We start from the raw sequence: 18,968 nt of genomic DNA, 5'->3' as shown, positions 1-18,968 counted from the left end.
TGCTGGGGTTTAGCGTCCAAACTGAATTAAAATACGAAAATCAACTAAAGATTTAAGATAATCTAAAAAATCATAGAATCTTGGAATGGTTTGGGTTGGAAAGGGCCTTGAAGATCATCCAGTTCCAACCCCCTGCCATGGGCAGGGACACCGGGTTGCTCCAAACCCCATCCAACCCGGCCTTGGACACTTCCAGGGATGGAATATCCACAATATTTAGCTGTGGTGAGGTTACTTACAATGAGAACAGGAATCCTGGACTTTTCTTTATGACCAAATACAAAAAACCACACAGAAAACAAGTGAGATCTGCAAAGTGCTGAGCCCACACTGTATCTCAAACCTCTGAACACCAAGACAAAAACACAAGGGAAAGTTATGACCCCTCCTAATCATCCCCCAGAACAGCCAAAACTTCTTTACTGAAAAAACTATTTATTTGTTCAACATAAAATATCTAATGTGGACTTCAACCATCCAGGACCAGGAACCAAAGAAGTATTTTACAACAAGCTTGATATACACCAAGTTTTTCAACATTAAAATGTAAATCCAGCTTAGAAACTGTACATTCAGACACAGGAAACATTCAATGCTCTTTCGGCAAGAAGTTTGGAATAACAAATCATTCCATCAAAGCTCACTTAGAGAATTCTTTTCCCACGCCAGCTTGGCACGTTCATGACTTGGACAGTTGGCAAATCTGAATCCCAAAATTCTGTCTGAATTCCAAGTGATCTCACTGAACAGTTTGAAATGAAGCAGTTACAGGAATTCCTTCATCAGTGAAAAATACTCAGTGTGGAAAACAATCTTTGGAAGCTGATTTTCTACATAAATGGTGCTGCCCTATTGACAAAATCGATTTGTGGTTATTTAGAGGTGTTGTGTGTCCACCCAAATGGTCTCAGTTTTACAGTGAACAAGCTCAAATGTCCTTCTGTTCTTAATTATATGCACATACCTGCAAATCCTGAATTTCAGCTCTGTTTCTCTGGCTGAATTCAGAGGATCAGCTGTAGTGGGCTCCTGTCTCCTTCTACTCAGCTCATCCAAAGGCCACAGATATGCACAGGAGTTCTCCCAGAATTCAGTGAGCTTCGGATCAAGCTTTAGGCATCACTTAAATCAAAGACCCAGCAGGACCAACCGTGGTATTTATATCATTAAACACATTTTTAGTGCAGAATTCGTAAAAGGTGAAAAGCAAAAACGCCTTTAACTGTTGTTTTTTCACACTGTAAATGTCACAGGCTAAAAGTGACCTATTCAACAGCATCAAAAGTTTGCATTCCCTATAAATCTTCAATGAGAAATAGTTTATCTGTAGGATCCAGGTGTGCATGAACAGATAAATTTTCCCTAAAACTCTCTGAAGGCTGTTGCAATTCTTCAAAACTGTTGAATAGTGGCCTAAGAACTGAAGTGAAACGTGACCATTAACATGGAAAAGCAGCGTTTTAACTAAAGGTAATGAATAACTCCTGGGCTGGGAGGTGGGTTCCTGCAGCCAGGGCTGTCCTGCACTTGGATTCTGTCACCTCTAACCAGGCTCAGCTCCAGAGGCCCCCCCGTTCTGGGGTTCACACCCACTGGGAATAGCTCAGGGCAATCCCACAAGGAGAGGGGCAGAGGAGCACCTGGGAGAGTGACCCAACCCCAGCCTGGCAGAAGGGGGTGAACACAAAGGAGTTGTGGGTGTTGCCAGTGCCATGAGAGCCCTTCTGTTTCCTGGGATCAACTGGAGCCTTGAGCTCACAGGACACAGGGTCAGTGGGGACAGAGAGAACCAACCCCACTGGCCACCCACATCATCCCAGGGATCCCCTGGGAGATGAATTCATTTCTGTGTAGCTGGGAAAAGCCAACTTTGCCTGTTTACACCAACCACTCCCGGAATCTTCCACTGAGCCACCAGTGGGGACTGGATGGACACTCTGGTGCCTTGGCAAACTGTGCCTGTTCCCAGAGAACACACCCACACACACAACACCAACAACCTCTTTGGCCTTCTTCCTTAGCCTGAGTTTCCTCAGGTTTTTTAAGGAATTATCCACTTCTGTTTTCCCTCCATTCTCTGAACAATGAGCCTGACACATGGTGGAGCATCACACAGTGCTGGGAGACCCCCAGTGACAGCTGAGCCCAACAGTGTTCACTTGTACTGCCCCCAAACATGGGCTCAGTGACCTATTCCTGCCCCCAGGAACAGGACCTGCTTCCCAGGATACCTAAAATATTCAACTGTGCAAAAATGTGCTGCACACTTACCTGTGTTTATGTGAGACACCTGATCAGACAGACTGTGAAAACACATCCCAGGATGAGCACAGAGTCCATCTCCCTCACATTTGGTTGTGTTCCATAATTTGGAATCCTGAAAATACACTGGGACCTGGAGGAGGCACGTCTCAGATCCTCACACATTCCCATAGGCTCTGCAATGGGATTTCCTGCCCAGTGACAGGTTTCTGAGCTTGTCCTCACCCGAACTCCATGACATTCCCTGATAAGAATAGCACCATCACCTCAGTAGCACCTGAGGGAGGGATGTTCCTCATCCAGGGGTCATTGCAGTTTGGCTCTTCCTGTGACTTTTGTTCCTTTTATGTCACAATTCCAGCTACATTCCTTTGTCACCAGTCAATGTACAATCAGCAGCTCTGGAGAAGTCCTGCCCAGCTGTCAGGAGGCCACCTTTTTTGAGGAGACACTTGGAAGCAGCTCCATCCCAACAGCAGCTCTTCCAACTCAGATTCTGGCTACACTGTGGGAAGGTGCTCAGGTAAGTGGAGCAGGGGCACACCTGGATCCATGGACAGAACCACAGCAGTGAGCACCTCCCCACACCAAGCAAGACAGAGAGCTCAAGGTTTCTGGCAATGTCAGAGAACTCAAATTCTGCTACAAACCATGAGGATTTAAAAGCTGGACTTGATGATCTTGGAGGTCTTTTCCAACCTTAATGATTCTATGATTTATATTTGTGATAAAAGGTTTCAGCTCTGCAGCAAATACCACCCTCAGGGTTCCAACTACCTGCTGGGATGGGAGAAACATTCAGGAATTCATTTCCAAGCAATCCTTCCCAGTTAAATCTCCAGGAACAGAACCCACAACCAGGGGAACTGCAAAGGTTGGTTTGCCACAACCACATTTTGTTGTGTTTTTGATGGTTAAAAGTGCAAGGCAGGCATGTAATTCCTAGTGTAGTGTGTGGAACCCACCCTGTGCAGGGCCAGGGACACAATAAATATCAACCTCTTGTTTTTAGGCTCAAGAGTCCAGTATTTAGTTACAGCTGATGCTGGGCTGCAGTCACTTGGTGATTTGCTTGGCACGGGACGTTTGAAGCTGAAGAGCTGACCATGCAAGCACAACAGAGAAACACCCTTCCTGCTAAACTCCAGAGGATGTCTGGATTAAATCCCTCTCCATACAGATGGAAAGTTTCTATGAGTGTGAGCAAAGAGCAGCAGAGACACAATTTGCTGAGGTTCACCCCCAGATTCCTGCAGTTTGACACGTGACGTTGGCAGTGACGAGGCTCAGCTTTCGATGCTTCAGGCTCGGAGGTTTTGTGAGAAATCTTGCTCCAGTCATTCATTCTTTCCACGTGCCATCACTCCTGTGATTCCCCTGGGGAGTGAGATCCTCTCCCCACCATCTCCTGGCCCCATTCCTTGTGGCTGGACTCCTGGAGGCCACGGCCCTTCGTCTCGATGGGCAGGAAGCAGGAGGCCAAGGCGGCCAGGAGGCAGCAGCCGCTGTAAACCACCAGGGTCAGGTACACTGAGGATTCCAACATCACCTGCAGGAAACAGGCAGGAAAGGAACACAGGACCTCAGCAGGGAAACAAATATGGATACTGATGTAGTAGTAGAAATTTTAATGACAGCACTGGAAAAAAGATTAACAGCTTATAAGAAGGAAGGGGAGGGCATTCTGTATGGGCAGATAGCAGCAGGACAAGGGTTAATGATTTAAACTCTCACAGGGCAGGGTGAGATGGGATATTGGGAAGAAATTCTTCCCTGTGAGGGTAATGAGGCCCTGGCATAGGTTGCCCAGAGGAGCTGTGACTGCCCCATCCCTGGAAGTGTTCAAGGCCAGGTTGGACAGGGCTTGGATCAATCTGGTCTGGTGGAAAGAAAAGCAGGTTCTCCGTGACCTTCACAGAATTATGGAATTGTTAAAGTTGGAAAAGACCTCCCAGATCATTGAGTCCAACCTTCCTTCAGCCTCAGAGTAAAAGGGATTTTACCTGTGCAATGAAGGGGGTTATGAGGGCTCCCACTCTTGCCATTCCACTGCATGTTCCCAGGCCCAAAGCACGTGTGGCTGTGGGATAAACCTGGGGAGAAAACATCAGCCCATTAATGCCAGTAGGAAATTCTCTTCCTTTCACTCATAAATCAATGGAAATGAATAAGTAGTGCCACAGCAGGTTCTGTTAGACAATGACAATGAGATCTACAACTCAAATCTTGGCTGGAGTCCGTTGTGAACAGGTCATCAAAATTACTTTCCCCCCATGTTCTCACTCCTCATAAATATTCCCATCACAAAAACAACCCCCTTACCTCAGGAGTGTAAACATAAGCAGCCTGAAATCCTCCTGAAATAAAGGCTCTTGCAATGAAGAGCAGCACAGTCAGAACATTCCTGGGAGAAGAAAGAGGAGAGCAGAGTTTGGGATTGTTTGGTAAAATCTGCTGGGGGTTCACTTGCAGACAAGTGCAATAAAAATGCTAAATTTATTAGAATCATTTCTTTTGGCTTTTTTTGATGAACCCTTTGCATTTTTTCTGGACCTTTTAATATAACAATGATGGCAAAGAATCTGCATTCCAACAATCCCACGAATTTTCTAAATTTCTAACTGAGAGCTGGGGCCTACTGAAATAAAAATGATGCCCATGAGAAGAAAATGAGAGTCCACCTTTCCTGTTTAAAAGACATGAACCCAATTACCACCTGGATATGTGCAATTTTATAAGGTTTCTTATTACAAGGTTTCTGTGAGGTTTTGGAAAGTGCCTGGAAGGGTTTAAATTTAAAAGTGCCCAATGGTTACATCCTACCCAGACTTAAACTCTTATTTTTCCCTTTGGATTGCTCTGTCCACAAGATTATAGTAAAGGATTTCTTCTCTCCCACTTCTTCTAGTTTCCTTGCAAACTCTGGTGAGAAAACCCAAATCCAGCCTTAATCCTTTCTCCAGCTGAGCACGACCATCCCATGGCTTTTCAAACCACCACTTCCAGTTCTCCTGCCTCAATCAAGAGAGAACATGGATCAAATTGATATTCCAGTTGTTCCCTGTGTTGTACCCACCTTCCAACACAGAGGAACAGCAGGAGGCTGCAAAATGAGAAGACAAGGAAGGACAGGGCCATGGTTTTCTTGCGGCCGATCCGGTCGATGATCCAGAGTGTCACCAACACCCCTGTGGAAGAGACCAGGGGAGTGTTGGGAACTGAGCAAAGGGGAAGGATGGAGCAGTTTTTAACAGTCTGGGTTGTTCAGATTTGAGATTTTGGTCTCTCTTTCAAATACTTTGCTGCTGTAGGAGTGAACAATCCACTCTGCCATCCCTTAACCACTGATTAATCCAGTGGTTCCTCAGGTGAAAGACAGAAATGCCTGACTGTAACTTCTGACCATTGTTCCCTGCTCATCTTCCCATTGCTGCATCTAAGGGCTCTTTAGAAGTTGGTATTTTCTTTCCATTCTGTTATTTAGATGGCATTAGGGCAGTGAGACCAGTTCCATTTCTGGTCCCAGAGCCCCCTCCCATCACTCTGAGCAGGGAAGAACTGGTGCTTCCCATTGCCACTTACCAGGGAATTCTGACAGGGTTGTCCAGAGCAGGTCTGTGTAATCTTCCTCTGTCAGATACTCACAGGTCAGGCTGCACTTTGCTTTAACTTCCTGCCTTCTGCTGGATACTGGGGAAAAAGGAAAAAAAAGTAAAATATTTCATATATTATAAGTAATCTCTTCTCTGTTTACACTCCTGGTATATGTTTATCACTGCTGAAGTTTAGGAAGGGCTGCACTGAAAGGACTGGCATTGATTCACTGTACCCACCACCCTTTAAAAATACTTCTGGAAATTCATCTATGGATAGAAATGCAAGTGATTCTGCCCCTTGGATTTAATTGTTTTTCCTCCTCTGAATGCCTAATGTGTTGCTTGGATGGAATCCACAGTCAGAAGGGCCATTCTAGAGCAATTCCAGGTGATTTTACCTGGAAGGCAGAGCTGACACTGAGCAGTTTTATAATGTTTTCTGTGGCAGGTTTCACACCACTCTCACAATGAAAACTTCCACCTTCTTATCACCTGAACAGCCTTAGTTATTTTTCATTCCAGGGCTCAGGACAGAATTAACCTCAGAAATTCAGTTTCTCCCCACATAAGCTGGGATACCAACACTTCCTATGCTCTGAGAACACTGAATAATCCCATGTCCTTGTAAAGCCCAGCATTTTCAAGGGCTGCATCCTCCTTTGTGGAGGAAATCAGATTTAGACCCCTCAAATCCCTGATCACTGCTGTGCAACTCTGGGATCTGGGTCTGCTCCCAACACTCCCCCTCCTCTTTCTGTGATTTTCCAACTTCCAGGCAGTTTTCCCTAATTACAAGTGTTCTGAACACAATCATCCCTCCCCTGGGGAGTCAGACTTTTCAAACCTCTTCTTAACGCTGTCAAAGCACCTTTTTTTTCCTCCCTCCAAAAATCTGCAACAAAAAGGACGATGATTTCCTCCCATTATCTTTTTTTCTCAGCAGGTTTTCCCATCTGGAGAACCCAGGAGCTCCAGAGCAGCAGTTTCTCTCTCTCAGAACTAATTAGCTCTGTCAAATCTGCAAACTTATATTTATTCAACCACTTTTTTTCCTCAAGAAGAACAGATAACAGGTCTCCCTTGAAGGTTGTCTTGCTGTTTTACACTTTGAGTTCAAAACCACTGCAGGATCTCTCTACCCTGTGCAGGAGATGAGGAACAGTCTATAAAAATGTTTAAAATAAACTTAAAACTCAGCCACATTCCTTCCCAAACCAACAGCAGAAGGTGATCTAATAAAAGATATTCCACTAATTTTAACAGGGTATATTTAAGAAGAAAATATGGATTAGTACTCACTGCTGCAAACATCTCCTGCTTGGAAGAACTCTGTAGTTAATAAAACTAACCCATAATATGAAAAGGCATTGGAAAACCTGCAAGGAAGCAAATGAGAGAGGAATTCTCAGCTGGTCAAACTGAGATTAAACAACATGAATCAAAACTGAACCCACTGTGGGAGGAGATGCACTAAGTCCTACCTCAAAGCAATTTCCTACCAGCATTTAGCAATTAAAGAGCAATTTAATTGGGAATGAGGGTGATTGGGTGGTTTAATGAATTACAAATCAATACATGTTGGGGTTTTGGGTTTTGCTGGGGTTTTTTTGAGGAGGAAGTTGCTGTATTTGAGTAACACTGTAAAATACCTTCAATAAAAAGCACTTAAAGTTGTGCTGGCACTGAAGCTTTGTGTTCCCTCTTACCATATAAACCAGAGCAACAATGTGGTCCATCTGAAATGGGGGGTGAAAAGGTCCTTCATTTTTCCTCGGTCTTCCTGTTGAAAACAAGCAGAAATCAGGGAACTCAGGGGTCCTGGGCTGGAGGATGCAGAGTGGCAAGAATCCCAAACTCCCAGAATGGGTTGGGTTGGAAGGGACCTTGAAGATCACCCAGTCCCACCCCTGCCAAAGACAGTTAAAGTGTCAAAGTCCTTCTTGTCTCATAAATTCAGATCTGAGAATTCCCATCTGAGCTCTTCAGCCTCAGGGCTCGATTTTCTTTAATAACAAGGCCTTGGAGTGAGGTTAAATAACACTAATGCCCACTTTAAAGGTGCTTTTCACTTTTAAACTGAGAAATTAACTCTTCCTCACTGTGAAAGAGGAAGCATATGATCATCCTGTATTTTTTATTACTAGTTGAGGCATTAAAATCAAACAGAACATTGATTATTTGCTAATAAACCACACATCACCTTGGCACAGTTCCACTGTATCCCACATTATTGAGGTGCCTGGACTTACCTGTCTGGAAATGACCAGTTTTCCCAGAGGCATTGGAGCTCCATTTTCTGTTGCTATCCTCTTCAAAGTGGCAAGTGCTTTCTCCTGGTTCCCAGACAACACATCATACCTGGCACTCTCTGGCAGCCACTGAGGGAACAAAGCAGGTCACACACACAGGGATGTCACAAACAGCAAGAAACATGCTGGAATTTTCCTTGGGGGAAATCCCAGTGACTCCAGCACAAGGAAGGATTACAGAACTAATCTTTAAGAATTCAGAGAATCATCTCATCAGGCTTTAAAAATGACAAACCCCAATTTTCCCCATAAACTCAGAACTCCAGAATTCTTTCTCTTCAGTTCCCTTGGGTTTATCCTTGAGAAATGTTGGACATTTGTGCCAGTTCTTTCCATTACCCCTTCCCTGTAGGTATGGCAAAGCATCCAGGGCAAAAAACATTCCAAAATTCATATTTTTAAGCTCCTTTTAATTTCAAACAAGGTTGGGAGCACCTGTGTAACTGGAGGGATTCCTGAAAAACTAAGGAATAATAAAAGCTGCTAAACCACCTCTCAAGGACATTTATCTATGAGGAGATTGAGTGACTGGAAAATATATCACCCAATAAATAACAAAATATATCACTGAAGCTCAGGGTTAAATCATATACATCTTATTTTGGAATCTGATCTGGACTCTGCAGATTTTACCCCTGATTTGGGTGAATTTTTAAGTGGAAAGTGATTCTAAAATCTAAAAAGCATCTGGGAAGTATCAACCACTTTTGATAAAATGTTGATTCCCCTGCGCTGGGTTGAAACAAAGTCATTAAATTGGAGAGGGTTCCAGGCCTGATTTCCCAAAATTCCAGCCCACCATTGTCCTCCAGCAATTAGAGACACACAAACACAGCTCTCCCTGGAATGGCTTTAGCTGCACCCTGTGGAAACAGCATTTTTGCATTATTGGAGATATTTCACAGAAGACACCAACAGAGAGCTCAAAGCTGCCATGATTTCCTTCAGCTGGGTCACAGAATGGGGAGGAGAAGTGGGAATGGAGGGAACACATATTAATTCTTGGAGGAAATACCTACAAAGCACAGGCCAGCGAAGAGCAGGAGGGGGAGGGCAGAGAGGATGAGGAGCCAGCGCCAGCCCAGCGTGGGCATCACCAGCACTGCCAGGAGCACCTCAAACACAGTCCCAAGGGCCCAGAACACCTGGGGAAAGGAAAAGAAATAGTCATAGGTGAGGATATGAGTGTTCCTAAGGTCTCCTTCTTTGCAGCATTCCAGGATGTGCTCTCCAGGGATGGCTGGAGGGAGAAACGCCAGAGACATTTCAGGTCTGCACCTGTGTGGGAATAGAGCCCAGACACTTTTGGGGGATTTGTTTAAAGGTTATAGGGGTGAAAACATTTATTTCCCAGCCTTCCAGTGCCTAGAGGGGGCTTACAGGAAGGCAAGGTATGGAGTGAGAGGACAAGGAGGATGACCTTAGGCTGAAGGAAGGGAGATTTAGATGGGATATTGGGAAGAAATTCCTCCCTGTGAGAGTGGTGAGGCCCTGGCACAGGTTGCCCAGAGAATCTGTGGCTGGCCCATTCCTGGAAGAAGTGATGCAGCCAAGTAACAGTTCTGGCCCTGACCTTCCAACCATCCATCAAAGAGCTGTGAATTTTGCCTTAAAATATTCATAGGGTGAAATTCTGCTCTCTGTGACTTTGACACATTTGGATGAAGACGTGGAGCTGAATTTAGCCCTGGATTTATGGACCAGTCATTCCTCCAAATCCATTACTGAGCCGTAGATGAATTTCATCATGGAATTACAGACACCCAGTGTCCCCCCTGTGCTCAGAGCAGTCAGTCTCCATCCCTGGATGGAAGTTAACTTGCAAAAAGGCAAATTCAACACAAAGAGTGGAGTGTGATGTGGAAATTTTCTGTCTTTTGGATATGAGCTGGTACCAGATAACTCAACTCCACACTGACGTAGACAGGCAAGGCCTGACTGCAGCTCTGGGGGGGATTTCCAGGCAGGAGGATGGAAGGGATGTAACAAACAGTAGGATTTGTCCTTCCAAGGATCAGCACACACTGCTCACCTCTATTAATAAAATGCACTTTGCTCTGGCTTTCATTGGAAGGAACTCAGCATATAAAGTTACTCTGCAAAGAGAGAACAGAGAGAAAATGTCATGTTAGCACAGTGAGAAAAATGCCACATCAGCACAAAGACAGAAGTTCAAACATTCCCTTTGGCTTTTAATTAAATTGCCAAACCCAGAGGAGTAACTCAAACCCCTTCCTGTCCCCCAGAGCCAGTCAGGCTGACACTGGGGCAGACTCCCCTTTCTACACCAGAACCAACCCTTCACCATTGCAACACAGGACAGAATTTGCTCTTCTCATGTGATTTTGTGACCCCATAGTTGTCTAAATGATGTTTTCACAGCCCTGCTCTGGGCCAGGCCTTGTATCTGTTATTTCCAGTGTGGTCCATCAGAATCCAACACAAACTCTTGATGGGGAAAGTTTTTCTTCAGGGCTTTACAACTGGCTCAGAGAATTTCACATCAGTCTCCTCTGCCGGGGTTCAATTCTACAAGAGGGGAAGACTTTCAAGGTCTGATCATGTTACTGGTATAAAATAATTTGCATTCTTTTATTGTGGGATTCCAAAAGAAATCACTGAGCTCTGCAGAGGCTTTGTTCCATGACTGTGCCAAAGGGAGATGGCACATCTTCTCTGGGAGTGTTTCCTGGGGATGAAGGCAGGGCCAGCAGCCAGTCAAGGCTCCCTCATCTTCTTCAAACTGTCTGCTCAGGCTTGTCTTTGCTGCTTTGCTCCTGCTCTGTTTGCATTCCATTGACTCAGCCTGTTTCTGCTTCTAAACTCCTCAGGCTTCCTTTGAGGTTTGTATCAAAATTCCTGCTAACTTAAGGAACAGTGGATTGATTTATGAGGAGCTGCCCAGGAAGCAAAGTACAAAGTCATTGAAGTACAAAGTTACACAACATTATATCAAAGCAGGGATTTAGAGGAGAAGGAAAATCACATCTTGAAATGTAGGAGCTGATAAGTGACCCCAACGTAAGGACATGGAATTGTTGGAGCAAGTCCAGGGGAGGCCACAAAGCTGATAAGAGGACTGGAGCACCTTCCCTATGGAGACAGGCTGGGAGAGCTGGGGCTGTTCAACCTGGAGAAGAGAGGGTTGTGTGGAGACCTCAGAGCACCTTCCAGTGTCTGAAGGGGCTCCAGGAGAGCTGTAGAGGGACTGTTCATCAGCAACTGCAGTGACAGGACAAGGGGGAATGGGATCAGACTGACAGAGGGGAAATTTAGGTGAGATACAGGGAAGAAATTCCTCCCTGTGAGAGTGGTGAGGCCCTGGCACAGGTTGCCCAGAGAAGCTGTGGCTGCCCCATCCCTGTAAGTGTCCAAGGTCAGGCTGGATGGGGCTTGGAGCAGCCTGGGCTAGTGGAAGGTGTCCCTGCCCATGGCAGTCAGTGGGACTGGATGAGCTTTAAGATCCTTTCCAACTCAAACCCTTCTATTCCATAATGCTGTACAGAACTGTTTTCCTAAGAGAATACTCCACATCCCTGAACACTCCACACCCTTGCAGCTCTGGATGTTGGCTCTGTGAATGAACTTTTATATTCAGCATTAGATAGCATCTCTCAGACAATTCCCAGAGGAGGCCAGAGCTTCAGGTGCAGCTCTGTGTCTACACGTGGACAGAGGGATATGTGCCACAGTCAGTTAATGGATTAGTGCTGGAGGTTTTTGTTTTAAAGGCACCCTTCAGAACAATCTCTCTCTCATAGCCATTAGAGAAGATGCAATTACAAAGATATTCCATTGAGATTCAGCCACTCACCTGTGGAGTTACACAGCCTGCTTAAGGATATTAGAAAGGAGCTACTCTTCCTACTTTGTGAAGAAGTCAATGAGCCATCAATCAAAGATAGACTCTGACTACTCCCAAATAGCACCTCCACAAGGCAAAATATCAATTATTGATAAGGACAAAAGGCAGAGAGAGAATGGCTGAACTCTTCTCTTTACATTCATAATTAAAAGCCTAGAGCAGAGTTAGTTGTTCCAGGTGGGAGATTTATGGATCCTTCTCTTCCGTGAATGGAACGACACAGCAATAGAGAAATATCCTGGTGCTGCCTTTTTCCTCTGAGCCATCACAGCACCTTCAGTGCTCCAAGTTGGGGCTCAGTGGGTTTGGAATTCCAGCTCAGGTTGAGACACAGAAGTTTAGGCTCTGGCTGAACCTGTGGTTTTAGACTCAGCAGTCAGGGCTCAGCTCTGCCTCTGAATGCTGGTGTTTAGGTCATGACCTGTCTTGCAACAAGACCAAGGTTGGGGTCAGCTGAACAGAAACAACACTTCAATTGGACATAAACATTTTATAAAAAAGGAATAGAAAAGAGGAATTTGGACTTGTGAATATTTACTTACGACTGAGGCACTCCTCCAATCCCAAATCCCACCAGGCCCCTCAGCACCAGGATCCAGCTGTACACGGGAGCAAACCCACTGAGGATCCCGTAGTAGAGTGTCCACAACACGCTGATCTTCAGGCCCTGCATTGAACAAGAGTTAAAAAAGAGTTTCTGCTGTAACACAAATTAACTAAGTAAAAAACAGAGCTAAAAATTCCCTTTATTTCATGGGAGGTCAGTTCTGGATGTGCTTAGTTCTGCTTTGTGCCTGTGGACTCTGACATTTGTGACCATGGAATCCCAGAATGGGTTGGGTTGGAAAGGACCTTAAAGATCATCTCATTCCACCCCCTGCCATGGGCAGGGTCACCTCCCACTAGACCAGGTTGCTCCAAGCCCCATTCAACCTGGCCTGGGACACTTGCAGGGATGGGGCAGCCACAGCTTCTGTGGGCAACCTGTGCCAGGGCCATCATGCACTGAAACATCCCCACTGCAGAAATATTGGGATAACTTCCAGTAGGAGCTACAGACTTACTGTTTTTCTCCCATACTGGTCTGAAATGTTTCCCCAGAGGGTGGAGCTGGACATCATTCCCACAAACACCACCTGTGAAACATCAAGAAAAAATTTTCCCCTTAAACACAAAACAAGTGAAAATCTCTGTGTGACAGCAAAGAGAACAAAACTTCCAAGGAAACCAGAAAATTTCAGCTCTAACAACAGAGTGACAAATCCAGGGGGTCATGGAATGGTTTGAGTTGGAAGGGACCTTAGAGATCATCCAGTTCTTTCCAGCTTGGAGAGAGGAAGCAACAAGGCACCTCTCCAGTCAGCTTTGCCATTAAAATTCCATCCAGTGACAAACCAGTCTGGCACTGGACTGGGCACTCTGGTACACTTGTTTGCTCTCTCACAGCTTCCACTGTGTCTGTGTCCAAAGGAGCTTAAATGTGAGGAGAGAGAAAGATTTTCAAGCAAGACAATCAAAAGTTACCAATCTTTATTTTCAATTAATCTAATGGTTTGAATTTTAGGATGAGTCTGAGTCAACTCATATATTTTCCTGGAAATTACATGAAACTTTGAGCCTGAAACTTCCTCAGCTCTCAGTGAGTTTCATGGCTTTTAAAAAAACCTCTCTAATCTTCCAAGCCAAAGGCAATCTGCAAAGGCCATGCAGAGATTTAACTTGGGGATACAAAGCATAATGTCAGGATAACACTGAGAGGAAAAGCCTCAGGGAACACAGGAGCTGTGAGTTGTTTTCCTACCGAGGTGAGCAGAGCCACCTGCCAGCTGGGCAGTCGCCACTCACAGTGGAGCTGGGGAGCCAGGATGCTTAAAATCATCATTTCCATGGCATCTGCCATCTGCAGGGGGAAAAGAGAGCAAAATAAACCACTGCCTGACAGTTAGAAGGACATAGGAGTCAATAAATACACCTTGTTGGAATTTCTGTGCCATTCCCACTCCGTGGTGGAGCAAACACAGCAACAGGTTCCCTTTTAAATTCATTTCTGGTTGTTGTGTTCAGTAACTAATTTCTGACTGTTGTGATCAGTAACTCTGGCACAGGGGATTCAAAGAGCCAAATCCAGAGTTATTGGGGGGTGATTCCAAGGAGTTACCCAGGCTCAGTCACTTCCACAGTGCAGATTCCAGGGAGGAGCTTTCAGCTCCTTCACACACGGATTCAGTCAGAACTGTTTATTACCTTATAAATTATTCCCTCTCTCCCTTATACCTGGATTTGTATCAAATATGTTGGTAGATCATCTGTAGGCCAAATTCCACAGCTGATTTAGGATCTAAACTGTGGCACATTCCAACCTTTTACATGGATCTGAAACAGCATTTGAAGTGGAGAATCAAACTGATTTTTCAAACCCTGACTTACAAGAATTTCAGAGACAAAGAAATCCACCAGTTGTTCATTACCCCCAAATAACAAGTTTGACTCCTTAGAATTCCTTATTTTAGAATTTCAAGTAAAATTCCTTCTTTGCTGTACATTTATCTGTTTGGAAACTCTCTGTCTCCATGATTTGAAATCCCTGAGGTTCTCTGGTGACCATGCAATTGGTGCTGATCCCAAGTACTTGCCCAGGCTAATCCAGTGATGACAGAGAGCTTCCACTGGAACTTCCCAAATCCAATGGCTTCCACCGCATCTTCCACCATGAAAGTATCTGGAAAGAAAACAATTCCAGTGCAGGAGTGGATTCCTCCCCTAGTCAGAGCCATCCTTTGGGAGAGCCTTTGCTGTGAGTACAACTCCTAATTAACCAGGTAACCTGTTGAGATCTCAAATATATAACTCAGCTGTTTAGTTTTAATACAGTTCCTACTCAGGAAAATCCCTGTGTTCTTCAGGAACGGTGCTAAGATCAAAATAATTCGAATTATTCCTAGAATATTTCAATCCCATAGAGGTAAATCAGTGTGGCACCAGCAAATCCAGCACATGTTCAGCCTCTCACTCCTGGGAGTGACTGCTCCAGCCACTGAACTGCAGCTTCTTCTGGGGAGAAATAAGAGCTGTGCAACAGCCCCCACCCAGCAATGCTGGGAGCTGCAGGGAATGTTTTATTGCAGGGAAGGTCAACCTGGAATTATTTAAATCAAGAATTTGTCCAAGACACACATATCTTAAAGCCTATTTCTATTCAGAATGCTGAGGGTTGTTTCCCACACAGTGCCATGACCTCATTACTTTGTTTCAGCTGAAGATGCTGAGATATCTCAAATTCCTTTGCTCAAGTGCAAAAAAATGAACTGAACAAGAAAAGCACATTTTGATATTTGAGCTGTTCAAGTCTCACAGTTGTAACACCTCCAGCAGTTTCAAAAGGATATTCCCCACAGAAAAGCTTTGTCTGGCTCAGAGCTGCCCATCCTCACTCAGCAGAGCCCAAACCCACAAGCCAAGAGGAAATCAAACAAAATCCAGTGGATAAAACAGAGCAGAGATGTTCATAAATAAGATTAATAACATCCTACCAAATTGTCACCTGCCTTGTGTAAGACAAAGCCAATATTTCTCATCTCTCCCAAACCAGTGCTGCCTCCAGGCAGGGAACAGAGGCTGGGATGCCCATTCCTCCTGTCCCTCTTGTCCTCTAGGAAAGGAGAAGATGGGAACACTGCAGATTCATCTCAGCCTTGAAGGAGAGCCAGGTGCACCTGCTCCAGCAAACCTGGCAATGTTTTGGGAGCAGGATCAGTTCTAAGGCAACTAAGATAGTGGTGACTGGATCTACAACTCCTAAAAGAGTCTGTTACTGGGGATACAAAGCCAAACACATGGAGCATCCACACAGAATGGGGTGATTAAACCAAGATTTCCAGATGTAACATATTTTGCCTATGTCGTTGTTTCCTGTTTTCCTCTGGGGGTCTTTCACTTTTCCAAACCCAGTGTATCCACCTCAGTTAGATAAAGAGGCCACACCTTTCCCCTGGCAGGAAAACCAGGGACCTACTCACCATCCGTGGGGTTGGCAAATTCCTTTGGCACTGCAGCTCCATCCTCCAGCTCCACAGGTTCTAGCTCTGTCCTGACCCCCTCAATCTGCACCTCATGCTCTCCTGAAATTCCATCCTCATCCGACCTGGAGCTCTCCCCGGTGCGGCGAAACTTCACCACCCTGAAACCAGGAACAGGGATTAACACTTCCAAGGGCTATTCCAGGAGCTGGGCTTGGTTAGTCTGGGGCCCTAAAGATCATTTGGTCATCCCTCTGCCATGGGCAGGGACACCTTCCACTAGACCAGAGCTCCATCCAACCTGGCCTTGAACATTCCAGGGATGGAGCAGCCACAGCCTGTGCAGGTCCCTCTGTATCCGTCCCTTCCCTCAGGATGTGACCCCATCACAGAGCTCAGTGTCACCTTGCTGAGGGTGTCCCTGATCCAGCTGGAGTTTCTGCATCTTCCCAACTGTAATTTTGGAGGTGATGGATTCTCAAAAAGGCAGAGACTGCCCTGAGAATCACAAATCTGAGCAGAAAACAACCTGCCCCATTCCTCAGTGCAGCAAATCAAAATATACATTTATCACTCAGGAATATATGAAACAAATGGACACAGATGAAGGAAAAAAACCTCCAGGGATATTTTCTGTTCCAGACTTGCAAAATCCTCCACTGCTGGGACATGTCAGGGATCTGCTGCATTTATTGGCAAGATCTCCCAGCATAAAACACCTGATTACACCTGCACTGGGAGGCACTTTGGAGCATATTCCTGAGTTCTGTTTTAAAAAATGGGAAAACCAGTCCAATAAAATAATGTCTGATTCCTTTTCCTGACAAGCTCAAGGCATCCTAACTAAGGATCTGGAAATAACTGGAGTTAGTGGCCATTTCCCAACTTATCAGGAGTGTTATGGGACAGTTTGCTCTGTCATTGACATGAGCTTATGAATATTTAACACAAACTTTAAACATTCATTCCCTGCCTTGCAGAGCCAAGGGTTTATAAATAGGAATATGTTGCAAAGCACCTGAGAACGGAGCACTGGGAGAAATGGGGTTGGTTTTAAAGGAAACACTTGGCATTGAGAGAAAGGGAAGGAAACCCCGGGGTTAAAGGCACAACGGTTTTATTACTTTTTTTTTTTTTTTTGTGTGCCCAGATCCAGCGACCACATCCCAAAGGCAAAGAGTTCCTGGCAAATATCAGCCTTTTCCTTGTGCAGCAGCGTTTGCCTCTCCAGAACCCCTGGGAATGTCGCTGGTCCTCCCCAAAAGCCCCTTTGCAGGGCAGGTTCTGCTCCGCAGTCGCTCCCGGCAGGAGGAGGAGGATGGGGAGGAAGAGCCTCCACAGCGTTATTTACAGATAAACCCCCTGCAAAGGCGATTCCTACCTTCCCTCTCCCAAAAGCCCTTGGCATTCGCACGGGTTTATCCCACCTCTCCTGATTTTTACCCCCATGCAAAGGAGAAACCCCCCCAAATCGACGGAATTTATGTAACGAACGGTTCCTGCATCCCTGGGGATGCTGAGCCCGGGCAGCACAGCGGGAAAATGGCCTGTTTCCCGCGGCCTAAGCCCCTTCCCGGCAGAATTCCCGTAAACCCGGCGGGATTCCCGCTGTCCCCGCGGGCGGAGGGGCAGGACCCCCCCGGCTACTCACGGGAGCTGCCGGAGCTGGAACAAATCCTCCTCCATGGCCGGGCGGGGCGGCTGCGCTCATCGCTCCCGCATGGCGGGGTCGGGATCGGGATGAGCGGGATCGGGATGAGCAGCGGGAGCGGGATGCGGGAACGGCAGGAGCGCCGGGAGAGGCGGGATGGGGCTGGACAGCTCCGGCGGGAACGGCAGGGCCGCGCAGCCGCTCGCTCGCTGGACTCGGCTCAGCCGGGCTCAGCTGGGCTCATTTCGGCTCAGCCGAGCACAGCTGGGCTCAGCTTGGCTCGGCTCGGCTCGGCTCGGCTCAGCCGGACTCGGCTGGGCTCGGCTTGGCTCGCCTGCGTTGGGCTCAGCTCGGCACAGCACGGCTCGGCTTGGTTTAGGTGGGCAGGGCTTGGCTCAGTGGGGTTATTTCGGCTCAGCTCAGCACGGCCCGGCTCGGTGTGGCACGGCTGAGCTCAGCTCGGCATGGTTTGGCTCGGGCAGGTTCGGCTTGGCTGAGCTCAGCATGGCTCTGCCGCGTTTGGATGGCTCAGCTCAACTCGGCTTGGTTTGGCTCAGCTGGGCTGGACTGTGCTGGGCTCAGGTCAGCACGGCTCGGCTGGGCTGGGCATCAGCTTCTATCTGTTGGGCTCAGCTGGGATCAATTTGGCTCGGCTGGGCTGGGCTGACCCGGATGTACCATGGCTGAGCTGAGCTTAGCACGGCCCGACTCGGTTTGGCTCAGCTGGTCTCAGCTCAGCTGGACCCGGCCCAGCCGCGGTTCCGTGTCCCTGAACAACCCCAAAGGCTCCATTTAAAGGTGGTCTCGGTGTCCCGCAGGACCAGGGGTGGTTGGGATGTTGGCTCGGGCCATGGAACCCCCGTGGGGTCCAACCCTCCTCCCCCAGCCCGGCCCAGGGCCCCCGCGCCCGTGTCCCCAAGTGCCACCTCCGGGGCTGTCAAACCTCCCGGGCTGGGGTGTCCCCGGACGGCCCTTTCCAGGGTTTTTTCCCGATATCCAACTGACCCTCCCCCGGCGCCACCGGAGCTTTGGCACAGGGCGGTCCCGCCGCTGCCCCGGGGCTCTGAGCCCCCTGCTCGGGGGCTGCGGGGCCGGCCCGGCACATCGGTACCGGCCTGGGACACCGGTACGGGGCCGTTACACCGATACGGGGCTGTCGCACCAGTACAGACCCGGGACACCGGTGCGGACCTGTCACACCGGTACGGGCCCGCCAGGCCCTTTATGGACCCGTCACGCCTGGTACCGGCCCGTCGGCCCCTGTCCGGG

General features: G+C 47.1%; 1 protein-coding gene across 1 annotated transcript; it reads right to left on the bottom strand.

Moving 5' to 3' along the window:
- Window positions 1–415: 415 nt before the first annotated feature.
- Window positions 416–18,319, bottom strand: SVOP (SV2 related protein). Its single transcript, XM_064674920.1, has 16 exons — window positions 17,700–18,319; window positions 16,049–16,209; window positions 14,666–14,751; window positions 13,834–13,932; window positions 13,097–13,168; window positions 12,575–12,699; window positions 10,200–10,263; window positions 9,187–9,312; window positions 8,108–8,236; window positions 7,565–7,638; window positions 7,158–7,234; window positions 5,845–5,952; window positions 5,339–5,450; window positions 4,585–4,666; window positions 4,266–4,355; window positions 416–3,811 (listed from the first exon to the last, which is right to left on the bottom strand). The coding sequence occupies exons 1-16, from the start codon at window positions 17,732–17,734 to the stop codon at window positions 3,623–3,625; spliced, it is 1,629 nt and encodes a 542-aa protein (XP_064530990.1). The 5' UTR covers window positions 17,735–18,319; the 3' UTR covers window positions 416–3,622.
- Window positions 18,320–18,968: the final 649 nt, after the last annotated feature.

This window comes from Pseudopipra pipra, chromosome 18, assembly GCF_036250125.1.
Source record: "Pseudopipra pipra isolate bDixPip1 chromosome 18, bDixPip1.hap1, whole genome shotgun sequence".
Taxonomy (NCBI): Eukaryota; Metazoa; Chordata; class Aves; order Passeriformes; family Pipridae; genus Pseudopipra; species Pseudopipra pipra.
This window is presented reverse-complemented; position numbering and strand designations above follow the sequence as displayed.

Bases quoted from the DNA above. Each gene is read 5' to 3' on its own strand.
- SVOP (XM_064674920.1), bottom strand. From the start codon at position 17,734: ATGGAGGAGGATTTGTTCCAGCTCCGGCAGCTCCC. The intron at 8,237-9,186 runs GTAGGTATTTCC...TTGTTCCCTCAG, and splicing joins TCTTCGCTGGCCTGTGCTTT to TGGCTGCCAGAGAGTGCCAG. The intron at 5,953-7,157 runs GTGAGTACTAAT...CTTTTTCCCCAG, and splicing joins AGCAGGAGATGTTTGCAGCA to TATCCAGCAGAAGGCAGGAA.